Source organism: Pan paniscus, chromosome 2 (genome assembly GCF_029289425.2).
Source record: "Pan paniscus chromosome 2, NHGRI_mPanPan1-v2.0_pri, whole genome shotgun sequence".
Lineage (NCBI taxonomy): Eukaryota > Metazoa > Chordata > Mammalia > Primates > Hominidae > Pan > Pan paniscus.
Genome location: NC_085926.1, coordinates 119,608,195 through 119,624,527, shown reverse-complemented (window position 1 = coordinate 119,624,527; position 16,333 = coordinate 119,608,195). Strand labels below are relative to the sequence as shown.

Here is a 16,333-nt window from a genome sequence, read left to right as displayed (position 1 = left end):
CCTGTCAGACTTAGGATTTCTTAAGATCTTTTTCTCATCTTGGAGGTAGTTGCTGCAATGAGTTTACCAACATTGTGGTCACCCAAGAGAACACTGTACTTTTGGAGTATAAGAGAGTCAGTGTTTTCTAAAACAGTTGTTCTTAGAGAATAATAATGATATCTACCATTATTGAAAGATATTTTATTTCACCCTAACCATAACTATATGAGGTAGGTGTTGGGTTCTCTAGAGGACCAAATAAGTGACAACCTCATTTTCTACCTGAGATCTGAATCCATGGAAATCTTTTTTAAAAGATTAAAAGATTGAGAGATTAAAAGACTGCTTTATAAATGATGTTAAAAGAATGTAGCTTTTTATTTGTTGGCAAATGCACTTCCTAACCCTGAACTTACCCTCCCAGTCACAGACAATGTTGGGCCAAGGTAGACCTCCTTCACAGAAAATCCTGCTCTTGCCAAACAAGAGTATTGGAATAACAGAGTGAACTGTGCTTCCTATGAGCAGTTTGCTCCAAGTGTAATTTGGAAGGGCAGAGCTACACATCCCTAATTCCTTATTCTCATCAAAAGAATCACTATGCATGAGAGGATAGAGAATTGCTACAAGTATTTTGCTGCTGGAAGTCCCTTTCCACGGAAAATATCGTTAAAAGCAGGCACTTTTATTATATTTTGGGAGAAAGCCACCTATGTATATGATCACTTTCCTCAGAGAATGACATTTCTGATATTAATGCCTTCTTGTAAAGTTTATGTGGCAGAGGTGACAGCCCCATTGAGCAGGTCTTACTTGAGATACCTTTCTTTCCAATCCAACATATTCACAACTTCTTAATTTTCATCACCTATTCAGGCCTTGATATGCAGCTTTGAGGGTGGGCCAGCTTTGCTTAAATGCCTTGTGTGGTGTCTTGCCATCTCTGCCGAGCATTTTCAGGCCTGTGCCCTCATGACTGTTTCTCTTCTACTTGCTATTGAATTGTTTAGACCGGTGAAACCTGGCCAATGGGGAGGTTGATCTCCCTCTTGTGTAACTAACCTGTCCCAAACCAACTGAGACTGCATGTGTGGGATGATGACTCTTGAGCCTGTGGGCAAGCTGTATTAATTCAAGCCACAATTCCCTCTTTAGCTCTGATGCAGAATGGAAGTTGGGGTAGCTAATTAAGGGCTGCCTGCCTAGTCCAGGTACTGCCATTGTAATGTTAGAATCTCACATGTACTCTAAAGAGCAGGTGGAACTCAGTGGCCCTGCAGTTTAAAGGCAGCCAGTACCATCTTCCTCATCAATACCTACAGACTTCTCATCCTTCCTCAGCATAGCCTACATTGACAGACTGACCTCCATAGTAACAGACCATGCTGTTCCAGATCAAAGCTGCTTCTGAAAAGCTCATCACATGGAGGAATAGACACAGAAGGTGTATTTTTTAGTCAGCCTGGCTCTCAGGAGGGAAGCAGGAAAGAAGGAGCTAGGCTGTGCGTGCTCAGTTCTCTTTCTAGACTCACAAATTGGATTAAGGTGTTTCTTCTCTCCCAGGGAAAAGAATGTGTCCTGCAGAGAGCCCAAGAATATTAAGCTAATAGATATCCTTTCAGAAGGAGAAAACATGAAGAGTAGAGGCAAGAGTTTCATCCTCTCTTCCCCATTGAAAAAGTTCATCCCTATAGGCAAATGCTTGATCAAACGTGCTGTGTTACATGCAGCTCCTTTGTTTGTTTGACATAACCATTGAGTGAGTAATGGCAGCTTCTTCATTAAATGGAGAAGTTCCAGTATTAAATAAGCAAATCAGCAAAAACTGAGCCAGAAGGCAGTGGAGACTGCCAATTCAATTTAATTTTTTTTAGTTCAATTTAATTTTTAAAACTCCACAGAAATCTTCTTTGGATGCTTTTGCCTATTAGCCTTTAATAAAAGAAAAAAATGTAATGAGTTTCTCCAAGTCAGGTGTGGTGTGGTGGAAAAAAGAACGTGAGGCTTGAAAGACAAAGTTGGGTATTGAATTCTGGCTCTGCCGCTTACTGGCTGTGCCGCCATGGGCAAGTAATTTAACCTCTGTAAGCCTTAGCACTTTGAAGATAATAAGACCAACCTCAGAACCTGAGGATTAAATGTATGTAAAGCACCCAGCCTAGAGCCTGATACATAGTGAGTAGGCAGTCAATTCCTGATAGTTATTGTCACATTTTGCTGCTGCTGAAGGAAACGTATCTGCTGGTACCCCCCTTGCATGGGTTTGGGTTTGTGGGAGCAGCTTTTGCTGCAAGTCTCCTCCTGTGCTGCATTGTGTGGCAGGATGACTGGGAAGACTGGGCCTGATCAGCCTCTCATGCTATGAACCAATGCTATGCCTCTTTTTTTTCTCAACTCAGGTTAGAGCACAGTGAATGGGACTCTTCCCGGACTCCTATCATTGGCTCCTGTGGCACTCAGGAGCAGGCACTGTTAATAGATCTTACAAGCAACAGTTGTCGAAGGGTAAGAAGGAAGAAGGATAAAGAGAGGGTGTTCTATTATCTGACAGGGCTGGCTATACTGGGGGCAAGGAGCTGAGGAGAAGGAATGTGGAAGTCCAGCCACTGAGCAGCGGATGAGTCTAAGGCTGGAAGGGCGTGGAAGATTAGAACCTGGTGGAATTTGCCAAGTTGTTGACTCTGAGGCAACTTTCCTCTCAGAATACCCCTTTCTACAGTGGTTGGGTCAGCTTTGCTTAAGTGCAAGACTAGTAGGAGGGAAAGCAACATAGCCCTGTAGGGTGAAAACTCTCTGACTTTCACATTTTTCTTTCAGACCCGGAGTGGCGTTGGATGGAAGCGAGTCCTGCGTTCACTCTGTCATTCACGGACCCGAGTGCCACTTCTAGCAGCCATCTACTTTCTAATGATTCATGTCCTGCTCATTCTGTGTTTTACGGGCCATCTGTAGACTTAGTTGTTACTCTTTGGACCACTCCCCTCAAAACTTGGAATTCTCTCACCTCTAACATCAGAACATCAATTCCAGTGGAACAGTCTTCCCATTTACAGGTCTTCTCTCCAACTCTTCACGGAAAGTGCCTGCAAAAACAGAGGTGGATACGAGGACACGTTGGAGCTGCAGGGACTGGCGAGTCTGCTTTCTTCTACTGCCCTGAGCCTGAACACTTCTGCTTAATCTGAGAATCACATTTGGTTTGTTGAGCCTAATATTTGTTGAGATTTTGCAGGACCCTGATCTTTTGTGGTCCTGTAAAAGATACTGAGGAATGTCTTTCAGCCAAGCCAAGAGGATGGTTTCAATAAACCTAATAATCTGAAGTTCAGTATCATTTTGATTGATAACTTTCTTTGCCTTGTTTGCCTGTATTTTCTCCTGTTTCAGGGGGAAGGTGGCTCTGCCATAAACAGAGTTCAGGGAAATGAACATGTCACCTCATAGGACATCTGATTTAGGTCTCTTGCAGAATAGGGTGGTGAAAGCTGAAGGAACTCCCTAGGGGTTTTAGCTGTTAGATCACATGGGAGGACAGCATCTTCTTCCCTGCCAATTTCAGATATAATTGGAGGGAGAATTTCAGGTCCTAGACTATAAGGATAGAATCCCTTTGCTTTTGCCCTTGATCACATGTATACTAAGGTATTAAGTGGCCTAAGTCTTTCCTTTCACCAAAGGGCAGGGAGAAGTGTCTATGGACAGCAGGGTTCCAATTCTTGTCATTCCAGGAATATCTGAATATTCCTGGAATGTGGACCCTGAGACAGTGCTCAGGGGCCACTGGGAGCCAATATTAGGCATTGACTCTCAGCCAGGAGTCTGACTGGTCTAACACCACACTGCAACTCCTGACCTCTTGAAGTACTAAGCTACTTTGCTGTTAGTGACAGTTATTACAGTTTCTCAGCCCCATTGTCTCTGCCCTCTGTGGCAATGGAAGGAGAATATAGAGAAGACAAAATTAAATATAGATAGACCTGAGAAGGACAGCCAGGATAGAATTCCATTTGTGCCTATTCCCTGCCTCCCCTCCCCTCCCCCATCCTACCAGTTGGTTATTTTCTCATTGCATACGTGATGTGTTCACTGCCTAGCCTCTCCCTAAAGAAGAGAGAAGACAGGTGGGCTGACTGATCTGCTCTAAATCTACTGTGGTGATTAAATCTTGGTTACAACATCCTGGGAAGTTTCCTGAACAACTGTAAAATAATAAAATTATTTTCAGAATGAAGAGTTTGTGTGTATGTGTGTGTACATGTGAGTGAATGGATATGTGCACAGGTGTTTCGGTACCTGTGTTTGCATGCTGGGGGGTGGAAGGTGGGTAAGGGAAGTAGGGAAGGAGGTAGCCAGGAATGGTTATAGGGGTAGAAAGCTCTACATATTCAGGCTTTCTTCTCACTGGCCAATATCAGTGACAGCTGCATGCATCTTTCCAGCCTTAGCTGCTAGACCCCAGGTGATGAATGCAGTGAGGAAATTCTATCCTAATACTGAACCAAATAAGCTGGGCCTTAGGGCATGAAATTGATGCAGATCCATGCATGGTCCTGGGAGAACTCTTGTCTGGCACATAGTGAAAACAATAGGCCCCTAGGATCCCTCTGGGTGGGAATGGGAGAAGAGAAGCTTAATAGCATGTAGCAGGTTAGATAGGCATTATTATGTTTTGTTTTGTTTTGTTTTGTTTTGTTTTGTTTTGTTTTGTTGGGTTTTTTTGAGACCGAGTTTCACTCTTTCGCTCAGGCTGGAGTGCAGTGGCACAATCTCAACTCACTGCACCTTCCGCCTTCCAGTTTCAAGCGATTCTCCTGCCTCAGTCTCCCAAGTAGCTGGGATTACAGGCACCTGCCACCATGCCCGGCTAATCTTTGCACTTTTAGTAGAGGTGGAGTTTCACTCTGTTGGCCAGTCTGGTCTCAAAACTCCTCACCTTGTGATCCACCCGCCTCAGCCTCCCAAAGTGCTGGGATTAGAGGTGTGAGCCACCGTGCCCAGCTATTATGGATTTTTATATTAAGTTGCTGCTTGAGAGAAGATAGCTCACTTTCTCAAAGTACAATAAGTGGTTTAATTGAATCAAGTCTATCTGGCTTCAAGGCCCATTCTTTTTCTGTGTGATACACCTCACTACCTCATCAGTAATGAACTTGTGACATTTGCTAAGGAAAGATGGGACTTCTTGGTGTCATCTCTGATTAATTTCTATATTTTCTCTAGAGAACTATGTCCCTGGATGGTGTGTCACATCATCTAGTCTAAATCGTATTTTGACACTACATGAGGATTCCAAGTGATTTTTCTCTTGTACAAACGTACTCTTCCTTATCATAACTTTGGTACCACCATGATAAATAGGTAATAAAGTAGAAGGAATAAATAAAGCTCCCCCAGGCATAGAATCCTTAGATTTGGAAGTGACAGAGGCTTCATATTCCTAATGCAGAAAAGTGCCTGTATCATGGGCCAGTTTCATCCAGTCCTGCTTAAACTCCTTGGAGGATGCACCGTTGTGAACAAATCAAGAAGTCCACAATCAAGATTAGGAGAGGCTAGGTCAGATACAATAACAGACACCCTCAAATTCTCAGTAGCCAAAACAAAGGACTATTTTTTAGTGAAAGACTCCAATTCCCCCACATGGTGGATGGGGCTCCACTTGTGTTCTTTCTCACTCAGGGACCCAGTCTGCTGGAGGAGCCAATATGGAGAATTGCAGGTTGCCTTGGGCAGTGGTGAAAGCATGGCAAAGCTTGCAGTGGTCTTACGGTCTCCGCCAGAAAGTGGTATCTGTCACTGGCCAAAACAAGTCACCTGAGTAAGTCTGACTTCAAGAGGGAAGGGAGGGGCAGCAAGTCTTGACACGCAGTAAAACAGGATACCACAAAGACCTTCTTCCATCAGCTGACCAGCACCTGGTTCTTTCGGAATTCTTCCTACGCTCTAGAGCCAAATCTTTAGTTTGTTAGCTCAGACTCCACAGTGCCCCAAACAAGCTAGGAAACTCTCCTTCCATGTCTTGCCTTTTCCCTCATGAGTTATTCTCTTCTGGCATTCAATTGTTCGACGTTTATTTGAACATCTATATGAAAACTCCACTTTTAAGTGCTGTGGGTAATATAGGGGTGAGTTTCTTTTTAAGTCTTATGCTTCAAAACCCACATATAAATCACTTTTCCCATAAAGCCTTTCTTGATGAATACACCCAATACCAAATGCTCTGAATTCCTTTACTGTCTCAAATGTAACTGCCACCCTATTTAGGACACAATGCTGTTCTACAGCATTCTCTAATGTGTTTTCTGGTTGAATGTTTGTTGCTCTCACTGGATTACAAACTCAGAGTCAAAGCAGCATTTTCTATGACTGCCCTATGACCCCCATTGTCAAAACCTTGCAAAAGACCAGGCACAGAAACATTTAATCCTTTTAAAATTTAAGTGTCTAAAGCAGAAGGAACTGACTCAAATTTCAGGAAGTAGCTGTGAGGATGGGGTGGCAGGAAATGACGAAAGCCTGAATACGGAACTGAAGCAGCAGCTCAGTTTCTCACTCCGAAGTGGCAGCAGCCAGAGAGGGAGTCGGTGTGGACGCGAGGAGCCGGGCGCTTAGAACAGAGGCTTGCACAGGTGGAGGTGGGTACTCTGAGCCATGGGACAGTTGGGAAACACAGAGTAAGAGTTGAGGAGGAACCTACCTGGCTCTTAGTCCTTGGTGATGGGCAAGGTCACCACTAGTAGGCTTTTATCCTTTTATGGCCAGAAGGCCTGGTTGTGAGTGGTTGTAGCAAATCAGCATCTGGAGATAGAAACAAAAGGGAGGGGCTTAAACCCAAGGCAAGTGTTTCAGGAGCCATCTAGCACCAACATCAAGCAAAGTGTTGCCTGGTTTCTGCTGACAATCTACAACCCACTCTAAGGCCTGTCTCCCCTAGGTACTGAGCTGGGAGGAGGACCACAGGAGACGAAAACAGTGTCTGCCCTTGAAGAGCATATGGTCTCAGAGAAACAAACCCACACAGGAAATGTAACAGATCAGGAAGTAGTCACTGATGTACACTAGCACTGAGTACCAAGTGCTGATGGAGCCCAAGAGAAGGCATGATTGTTCTGCTGGGGCTAGTTTCTGTGTTCGTAGATCACAGAATCTCAGAATGTCAGAAATCAAGGAGACTACAGATGAGCTACGTTAACCCCTTCATTATTTTCCACTGGGAAAATCAGAGATAATTGCTGATTTGCCAAATTATTAAAGTTAGTATTTCTTAATCGCCTGGTCTGATACCTGGCAAATGAGTACCTACTCTGTTGATGCCCTTGTGATGGTCCCTCAGAGGCTTAGTCACAGAGCTGGGGTGACAGCCAGGGCTTCTGACTCCCAGTCCGTGTACTTTGATGCAGGAGGTCAGCATCGCAACAAGGCCTCACCAGATTACTCTCTGGTTCTCACCTCTAGATAGCACTTCTTACCTTTCTGGTTTCTGGTCAATAGGTCAAGGATATTAGATAAATTGTCTCTATTTCAGAAACTCTTTATTTCAAAAATGGGTGAATGGGAGAGTCAGGCTGAGGCCTCAGAGGAGCCACAGGAAGGAGGATGGGACCATCAGTCCTCATTGCTTCCTTATTGCTCATGACTATTTCAGAAACTTCTCCATTCCAGTTTTCTGTGTGACAGTCCTTTTGTTGCACAGCAGCCCAGGAGCCAGGGGATAAGAAGCAGAGGGGTAGTAAGGATGCAGGTAGTAAGGATGTTTTGCTGTCTCCAACCGCATCAGGGAAAGCCAAGCTGCTTTCAGCCATGACTCCCGGCTAACTCAGTCAATATCTCTCCAGTGTCCCCTTAGCATCTCTTTAACTGATTTACCCAGACTTCCCCTGGGCTGGTTTTTAAGGGGTTGCTCAATGGAGAAGATGGAGCTTTCAAGTGGAAATAGAAAACTGGAGAATCTGAAGGCCTAGGTGGAGACAGGAGAACCCGAGGAGTGGTTGTAAAGGGACTCTTTGGAGACAATGGAGAGCATGGGGAAGGTCTCCAATGGGATGAGGTGTCTGAGGAGGGAAGGATTGCCAGCTAGCAAGTGCTGCCAGGGTCAAGAAGTCTCAGTGGCGACCACAGCAGATGAGCATTGTCTGTTGTTACTTCTTCACACCAAATCCACAGATGCAGAGCAACTGTGCCGCTCTTCCTTCTGCACAGTCCGGAAGGCCGACTAGAACACTGGGAATGCCCTAGCAGAATAAGTTTGGCACCCTTCCAAGCTAGGGTTCTCTAAATATTTCTGCAACATTTATTTAGTTGATAAAAACTGAATACCTCTTAATGTTCAAAATCAGATTTATTACATATTATTCTTTTTTCTTTTCTACGGTAAATTGTCAACTTGAAAACATGCTATTTTTTGACTTTAGCAATTAATTGAACCATTTTTTAAAAATTGAGTAATAACTGACTTATTCCCAGCAGATAATGCTTTCCCAATGCATTGTTCCATGTGGAAATTTCAGCCGACTGTCGCTGCTGACCTTACACAGCTGTGAGGTGACCAGACTCAGGGTGGAGGTGGGACAGCACTTGGACCAGAGGCTGGAAAAATTCTCAGTGTAGTTCAGCAGGTTGTAAAGAGGGATGTACATGTTCACTTTGTGAGAAGCAGAACCAATTTGTATTTCAACAGCAACAAAGGAATCATATATAGAAACCTGAGTGAAATAGGGCCATAATTCTAGGGATATTATAGCACCACTCATTGCCAACCACCTCCAGCCACTGCCTGGCTGGCCTCGGGACACAAGTGAACAATTCCAGCAATTTTGACTCGTGGGTTACCTAGTGTTACCCACACCCATGATGACTTCTCTCTAGCCCCAGGTGGGCCCAGCCCACATCAGTTCGTCTTGATTAAAGTCCCATCTCTCATCTTGTAACTGAGCAGAAAAGCCTTCCTACAACTCCCATTTGCTTTGCTTCATTTTCTATTTTCTTCTAAGAAAAAAAAAATGGCAGGAAATATTGGGCTGCTATATTTTGACTTCAACATTCCTATTTTCCCTCCTCTTGATCCTTTTTTGTCCCTAATTATTCCCATCTCCGGTCACTCTCAGATGTGGAAGTCTGTAGTGGGCCATGATGTGTCTGTTTCCGTGGAGACCCAGGGTGATGATTGGGACACAGATCCTGACTTTGTGGTGAGTTTGGAAGTAGCTTTGCTTGGACAGTGCAGAGGGTGGGGTGAGGAGGGCATCTGGGCCACTCTGTGATCTTTGAGGATGCTTGGAAAAGGGCCTTCTAGGACTGAGACAGCCCTCATACTGGGACTAATTGGTAGGACAATTGGCTGTCACCTGTGGGGCATGCACAATACCTGGTATCAGGGATGAAAAGAGACAGGTGTGGGTGAGTTTGACAGTGTGATTGACAGGCCATGGCAGGCTATACTGAAGGTGAGAAGCAGGTGAACCTGGGTCTCCCCTGGCCCATGATCCAGGATTCAAGCTGGGCATGTGTAATTGGGGGATTAAAAAGCTGTAGGAGACCAGATGGGGTAGGCATGAAGTAGGCAGAGGAGGAACGGAGGTTTCAGAGCTCACTAGTTTAATTCTTTGTGTTTTCTTGTTTGTTTTTTGAGACAGAGTCTCACTCTGTCACCCAGGCTGGAGTACAGTGGTGCAATCTCAGCTCACTGCAACCTCTGCCTCCCAGGTTCAAGCGATTCTCCTACCTCAGCCTCCCAAGTAGTCCCTGCAGTTGGGACTACAGGTGCATGCCACCACACCTGGCTAATTTTTGTATTTTTTTGGTAGAGATGGGGTTTCACCATGTTGGCCAAGCTAGTCTTGAGCTCCTGACCTAAAGAGATCCACCCGCCTCGGCCTCCTAAAATGCTAGGATTACAGGCATAAGCCACCATGCCTGGCCTCACCAGTTTAATTCTTACATGGGGTCAGGATGGGATAAATATAGAGGGGATGTGAATAAAGACCCAGACTGAAGAAGGCAGTGGACACAGGGGACATGGAGGGCATGTGTCAGTTGGGTGGCCCTTCTCAATGTGGCACATTTCTTGCCGTCATGTATTACTGCGTGCTGTCGTTTGCAGAATGACATCTCTGAAAAGGAGCAACGATGGGGAGCCAAGACCATCGAGGGGTCTGGACGCACAGAACACATCAAGTAGGTGCCAAAAGGACTGGAGAAAAGGAAGGGGGTTATGGGAAGAGCCCAGAGAAAACTCGGAGACTTGGGGGAAGGTGAGGGAGGAAAAGGATAGGGTAGTTCATGTCTATGTATTATTGTGTTTGTTTTTTTTTCTAGAGTCTGTTCCTGTGTGTACCTGTGTGTCATTGCATATTTCCATTTTATGTCTCTCCTCTTACCCTCCTCAACCCTATTATCTATCTTTTATACCTAACAACTCTGCTATTTCCCCAAGTGGGTCTATTGGATTAACTGCCTCCCTTCCTTTAGTAAGGCATGAGAGATTCATAGAGGAAGTGGCCCAAATACTAAGGTCCTCTCTATCTATTTACCTGGCAATCATCTATCTCCTATCTATCTCTTCAGATAAATGTAAATATGTATTTAGAATTCAGGGTGACTTCCTTCAGATGAACTAAGAACAATTCAGTAAAATGTCAAGGTGAAGAACTCAGAATAAATGCTATAAAAAGAGGCCACTTCAGCTCCCATAACTGGCCCAAATAACTTTTTAAATACAGATTTGTACTTAGCTATTTGACAGAAGTTGGAAGCCATGAATGGTAATATGAAGAAATGTAACACTTGGAAAACCTGTTGATAAAAACTATTTTGGCAACGATGTTCAGGGATCTTTAAGATTATAGCCCCATATGCATTTTACCAGAAACAAACAAACAAACAAACAAAACCCTCCGATACCAGAAGATAAAAGGAACTTACAGACATATCCAGGGGTTTCTGTGGGATATGTCATACATTCAGGCTGAGAGGTCCCCTTCTCTCTTCCACGGATGATTCAGGATCGTCTAACCAGGACCATCTGCTTTGGATAGTATCAGAATGTCAAACATTAGTAGCAAGATAGACACAATAAATAGTGTAACAAGCAAAAATTCAACAACTACACACAAAATGGCAAGATTAATACAGTTTTAAGCTCCATTTTTAACTCCCCCTACTGCACCCTAAAAGCAGTGTTTTTACCTCTAGATTTTAAAAAGTGTCAGTGGATGACCACATTGCACAAGCAACATACTGTGAAAGCCTGGCACAAGTTTCTACAACTGCAGAAATAAATGGTTTCGGCCGGGCGTGGTGGCTCACGCTTGTAATCCCAAAACTTTGGGAGGCCAAGCCAGGAAGATCACTTGAGGTCAGGAGTTCAAGACCAGCTTGGGCAACATGATGAAACCCTGTGTCTACTAAAAATACAAAAATTAGACGGGCGTGGTGGCGGGCGCCTGTAATCCCAGCTACTCAGGAGGCCGAAGCACGAGAGTCTCTTGAACCCAGGAGGCACAGGTTGCAGTGAGCTAAGATCGCACCACTGCACTCCAGCCAGGGTGATAGAGCGAGACTCAGTCTCAATAAATAAATAAATAAATAAATAAATAAATGGTTTCAATTAAGTAGCTATAATGAATATTATTCATAAACCATGCCATTCTGGAAAAAGATTGAAACAATGGAACAGGGTCATTCAGGAAGCTTCTGTGATACCCCTCTATAGACTCATAGATCAAAAAAAAAAAAAAAAAAACCACAAGACCCTTTTCCTTTTCTGAATAAAGGCCACTCAACGCTGGTATTCTGGGAATTGTCCAGATGAGGATGCACACTTCTTGCCTTTGGTGGTATTGTAGCCAATGAGGTTTATCCGAGGTGTGATTATTGCTAATTGAAAACTTCCCAACACTCTGCCATGACGACTTGCAATATAGTAGGCATTGGCAAAAAAAAAAAAAAAAAAAAAAAAAAGAGCAAGCAACCCTCATAAAAAAATGAAATAACTTAAAAAAAAATAGCCACCCTGAAGATGTATAGTTACAGGTCAATGGGATAGCCAATGTCTAATGCAGTACTTAGCACTTCTGAGCAGCTCAGTGATGTTAGTTTTGTTTCCTGTTAATATAGGTTAGTTTAATCAGATTTCCTTTCTAAAATCTAACAAACATGTAAACAGACAACAGCCCTTTTTTCTCCTAAGTGGTGTCTACCTGGACTGTTGGATTGCACAACTCCTATACACAGATCACTCTGATGGGTGCTGCCTGGAGTGGTACAACATGGTGACCCTGCACATTTCCTTGTTAACCTAACTGAATCTATCAGATAGAATAAACGATGGAGATATTGACAAAAAAATCTCGCTCATCTCCCATTTACCCAGGTTATCAAGGAGTGAAAGCCTGGTATCTGCTGGTAACAGGCCAGGTGGCTTTAGACAAGTCCCTTTTCCTCTCTGATTCTCATTTTGCCCATCTGGATCAAAAAGACCTCTAGAGGACTTTCCAGTAGTAAGTCTCCACTATTTGGGGATTCCCTCTCGTTAGTGTGGGCTAAGTCAGTCTTTAACATCTGATGGGAATCACCATGGTCCTTGGAAAGGAGAGGGAAATTGGAGAGGAGAACAGTAGCTGTAGATGCTAACACTGACAGATCCCAAAATGAAAAAACAAAAAACAAACAAACAAAACAAAACAGTAGCTGTAGAGCTGAGACGACTAAAAGCAGGAAAAGGAAGTGGTTGCAGTTCTTACTAATCTTACTACCTTCCCCACACCGTGATGTCTCTTTTTAGGTCTGTCTTGAATAAATTTAGTTTGGATAGTAATTTGGTAATTCAGTGAATAATTCAAATGGTCCTATGCATCCCTTATCCATTCTGTAAAGGAACTGCCTGGTTTTCAAGAACTATCACCCTTCTCTCCACCTTCTTTTCTCCACTCTTGCCCATTCATTCTCAAGACTCAAGGGTGTCTTTTCCCTTGACCAGTTTGTTTATTTTCAAATCTGTCACAGACTGATACTTTTGTAAAATAAAATACAAGTAAGTTTCTGGAAAAATAAATGGTTAAAAATAACATAGACAATACAAACACAGTTTTTATTTTTAAATTCAACAGATATAAAATCACGATGTTGTCAGGCATGCTAGTCTGTGCCTATAGATCCAGCTACTCAGGAGGCTGAGGCAGGAGGATCACTTGAGTCCAGTAGTTCTGGGCTATAGTGCTCTATGCTGATTGGGTCTCCACGCTGAATTCTGAATCAATATAGTGACCTCCCACCTCCCAGGAGCAGGGGACCATAGGTTGCCTAAGAAGGGGTCAACTTGCCCAGGTCAGAAATGGAGCAGGTCAAAACTCCAGTGCTGATCAGTAGTGGGATTGTGTCTGTGAGTAGCCACTGCACTCCAGCCTGGGCAACAGTGAGACCCCATTTCTAAAAAAGAAAAAGAAAAAGAATAAAATCACTATGTCAAATTGCTATAAAAGTTTCTAAACACATATTCTCAATTTTTATTCTTATTTCCCTGTGAAACAGAAACAGTTCAGCTTGTGGACCACACACTGAGTGGCACTGCTCTGGAATAATCTTTCAGCACTTCCTGTAACCTGTCTGGCCTTTAGATTAAATCTTTACTGAGCTATAATCGTAGGATGTCTGCCTCAGTGGCCCTGTCCTCTTCTTGTGCCCTGACATTTTATAGCAAGTGGAAATAAAGAATGGTGTAATGCCAAGAGTATAGAAATAGAATTCTGGAGCTCTAGGGACTGATTCCAGCTCTGCTGTAAAAAGGCTTATGATGCTGAGGAGAGTAATAATATTTTACCATCCTATCTTGATTTCCAGCACTGACTGGAGATTATAGTACCATCCCTGTTTACCTCACAGGGGTACTGGGAAGAGCCATGGCTATAACTTAAGAATAATGACTAACATTTATTAAGCTATTATATGTCATGCAAAACACAGAGTACTTTTTAAAAACAATCCTATATCATAGATGACGTTGGCATCCTGATTTCACAGAAAAGTGAATGGATATATTAATGTTTAGCAATTTGTCCGAGGATACAGAGATACAGGTTGAGCATCCCTAATCCAAAAATTCAAAATCTAAAATGTTCCAAAATCTGAAATTTTTGAAAGCCCACATGATACCACAAGTAGAAAATTCCACACCTGACTACATGTGATGGGTCTCAGTCAAAATACAGGTGCACAACAGTTTTTTCAGCGTCCCCAAGGGAAAAATAAAGTTACCTTCATTTATTTAGTTCTTCTTTAATACCTTCCTTAATATAGTGTATATGACACATAAATGAATTTCCTGTTTACACATGGGTCTCGTCCCCAAGATATCTCATTATGTATATGCAAATATTCCAAAACCTGAAAAAATCCTGAATCCAAAACACTTCTGGTCCCAAGCGTTTGGGATGAGGGATAGTCAACCTGTAGTAATTTGAATTCGGCTCAGTCCGACTCCATGGGCTTAAATCTTAACCAATATATTGTTTTTGTCTAATAAACATAATATCGTCATGTCCGTAATTCTTTTGTTGAAATGAAATGCAAATTCCCATGAACTAAGCTATTGCCAATCCCTAAGGCTGCTTGCTATTCTGTTTACAGTGACAAAGTACTTGATAAGTTGGCCTTAATAATACTACAGTCACTTCATAAACAAACCTCTTTATGAGTGCCCAAAGTCTCTTTCATTTAATGTTTTCTTCACTTTATTATTTTTCAAAAATTAACTTTGTTTTTTTTGAGACGGAGTTTCGCTCTGTCATCCAGGCTGGAGTGCAGTGGTACGATCTTGGCTCACTGAAACCTCCGCCTCTGCCTCCCAGCTTCAAGTGATTCTCCTACCTCAGCTTCCCGAGTAGCTGGGATTACAGGCATGTGCCACCTCACCCAGCTAATTTGTGTATTTTTAGTAGAGACGGGGTTTAACCATGTTGGCCAGACTGGTCTTGAACTCCTGACCTCAAGTGATCCGCCTGCCTCGGCCTCCTACAGTGCTGGGATTACAGGTGTAAGCCACCATGCCCAGGCAAAAATTAAATTTATTGATACCTAATCATTATAAGCAAATAGTTCAGTGAGTTTTGACTATATATATATAATATAACCACCAATGCAATCAAGATATAGAATACATCTATTACCATGAAAATTTCCCTGCACCTCTTTGCAGTCAATACACCCCGTACTGATCTTTTTGTCACTATAGATTAGTTTTGTCTGGCATAGAATTTCATGCAAACAGAATAATATAGAATGTATTGTTTTGTGTTGTCTTCTTTCAGCATAATGTTTTCCAGATTTATCCATGGTGTTGTGTATATAAGTCTTTTGTTCTTTTATATTGTCATGTAGTGTCCCATTGTATGGATATGTCACAGTTTTATTATTCATTATCCTGTCAATAGACATTTGGATTATTGACAATTTGGATCTATTACAAATGAAACTGTCATGGGCATTTGGGTACAAATCTTTTTGTTGACATATCCTTATTTCTCTTGGGAAATTGCCAGAAGTAGAATTGCTGAGTGTATGTTAAACATTTTGAGAGACTCTCAAACTCTTTTCCAAAGGGAATTTACCCTCTTTCATTCCTACCAGTAATGTGTGGGTTTCAGATGCTCCACATTTTTGTCAACATTTGTTATTGTTAGTATTTTTAAATTTAGCTAGGTGCAGTGGCTCATGCCTGTAATCCCAGCACTTTAGGAGGCCAAGGCAGGAGGATGACTTGAGCGCAGGAGTTCAAGACCATCTGGACAATGTGGAGAGATTCAGAGTCTACAAAAAAATTAAAAATTGGCTGGCTGTGGTCTGAGCTATTCAGGAGGCTGAGGCAGGAGAAGCACTTGAGCCCAGGGGGTTGAGGCTGCAGTGAGCCATGTTTGCCCCACTGCACTCCAGCCTGGGTGACAGACTGAGATCCTCTCTAAAAGACAAACAAAACAAAACAACAACAACAACAACAAAACCAACTTAACCACTCTTTTAAGTTCATTTGAATTTCTCTGATGACCAGTTTTATTGAGTATATTTTCATTTGCCATTCATATATCTTCATATATCTTCTTTATGAAGTATCTGTTCACATCTTTTTCTCACTTTTAAAGTGAGTTGTTTGTCTTTTTATTAAGTTGCTGAAAGTTCTTTATATATTCTGGATGTAAGTCTTTTGTGAAATATGTGTTTTACAAGTGTATTCTCCCAGAACATAACTTGCTTTTTCACTTTATTGATTGATTGAGATGGAGTCTTGCTCTGTTGCCCAGGCTGGAGTGCAGTGACATGATCTCAGCTCACTGCAACCTCTGCCTCCTGGGTTCAAGCGATT

General features: G+C 42.7%; 2 protein-coding genes and 1 pseudogene across 17 annotated transcripts in view; all 3 read left to right on the top strand.

The window, feature by feature from the left end:
- The window catches only part of GOLGB1 (golgin B1), a 90,095-nt gene extending 85,882 nt beyond the window's left edge, over positions 1-4,213 (top strand). For all 16 annotated transcript variants that reach the window (XM_055110342.2, XM_055110340.2, XM_055110339.2 and 13 more), the window contains 2 exons: positions 2,382-2,487; positions 2,800-4,213. In XM_055110342.2, the coding sequence (XP_054966317.1) occupies positions 2,382-2,487; positions 2,800-2,934 (241 nt within the window). In that variant the 3' untranslated portion in view covers positions 2,935-4,213. The remainder of the gene's footprint in view (positions 1-2,381; positions 2,488-2,799) is intronic.
- Positions 4,214-6,511: 2,298 nt separating this feature from the next.
- HCLS1 (hematopoietic cell-specific Lyn substrate 1) overlaps positions 6,512-16,333 on the top strand; it is a 29,681-nt gene continuing 19,859 nt past the window's right edge. The window contains exons 1-3 of the mRNA XM_003825172.5: positions 6,512-6,617; positions 9,087-9,170; positions 10,082-10,155. Coding sequence (XP_003825220.1) covers positions 9,087-9,170; positions 10,082-10,155 — 158 coding nt within the window. The 5' untranslated portion in view covers positions 6,512-6,617. The remainder of the gene's footprint in view (positions 6,618-9,086; positions 9,171-10,081; positions 10,156-16,333) is intronic.
- Positions 11,799-11,928, top strand: LOC112439334 (U4 spliceosomal RNA; annotated as a pseudogene).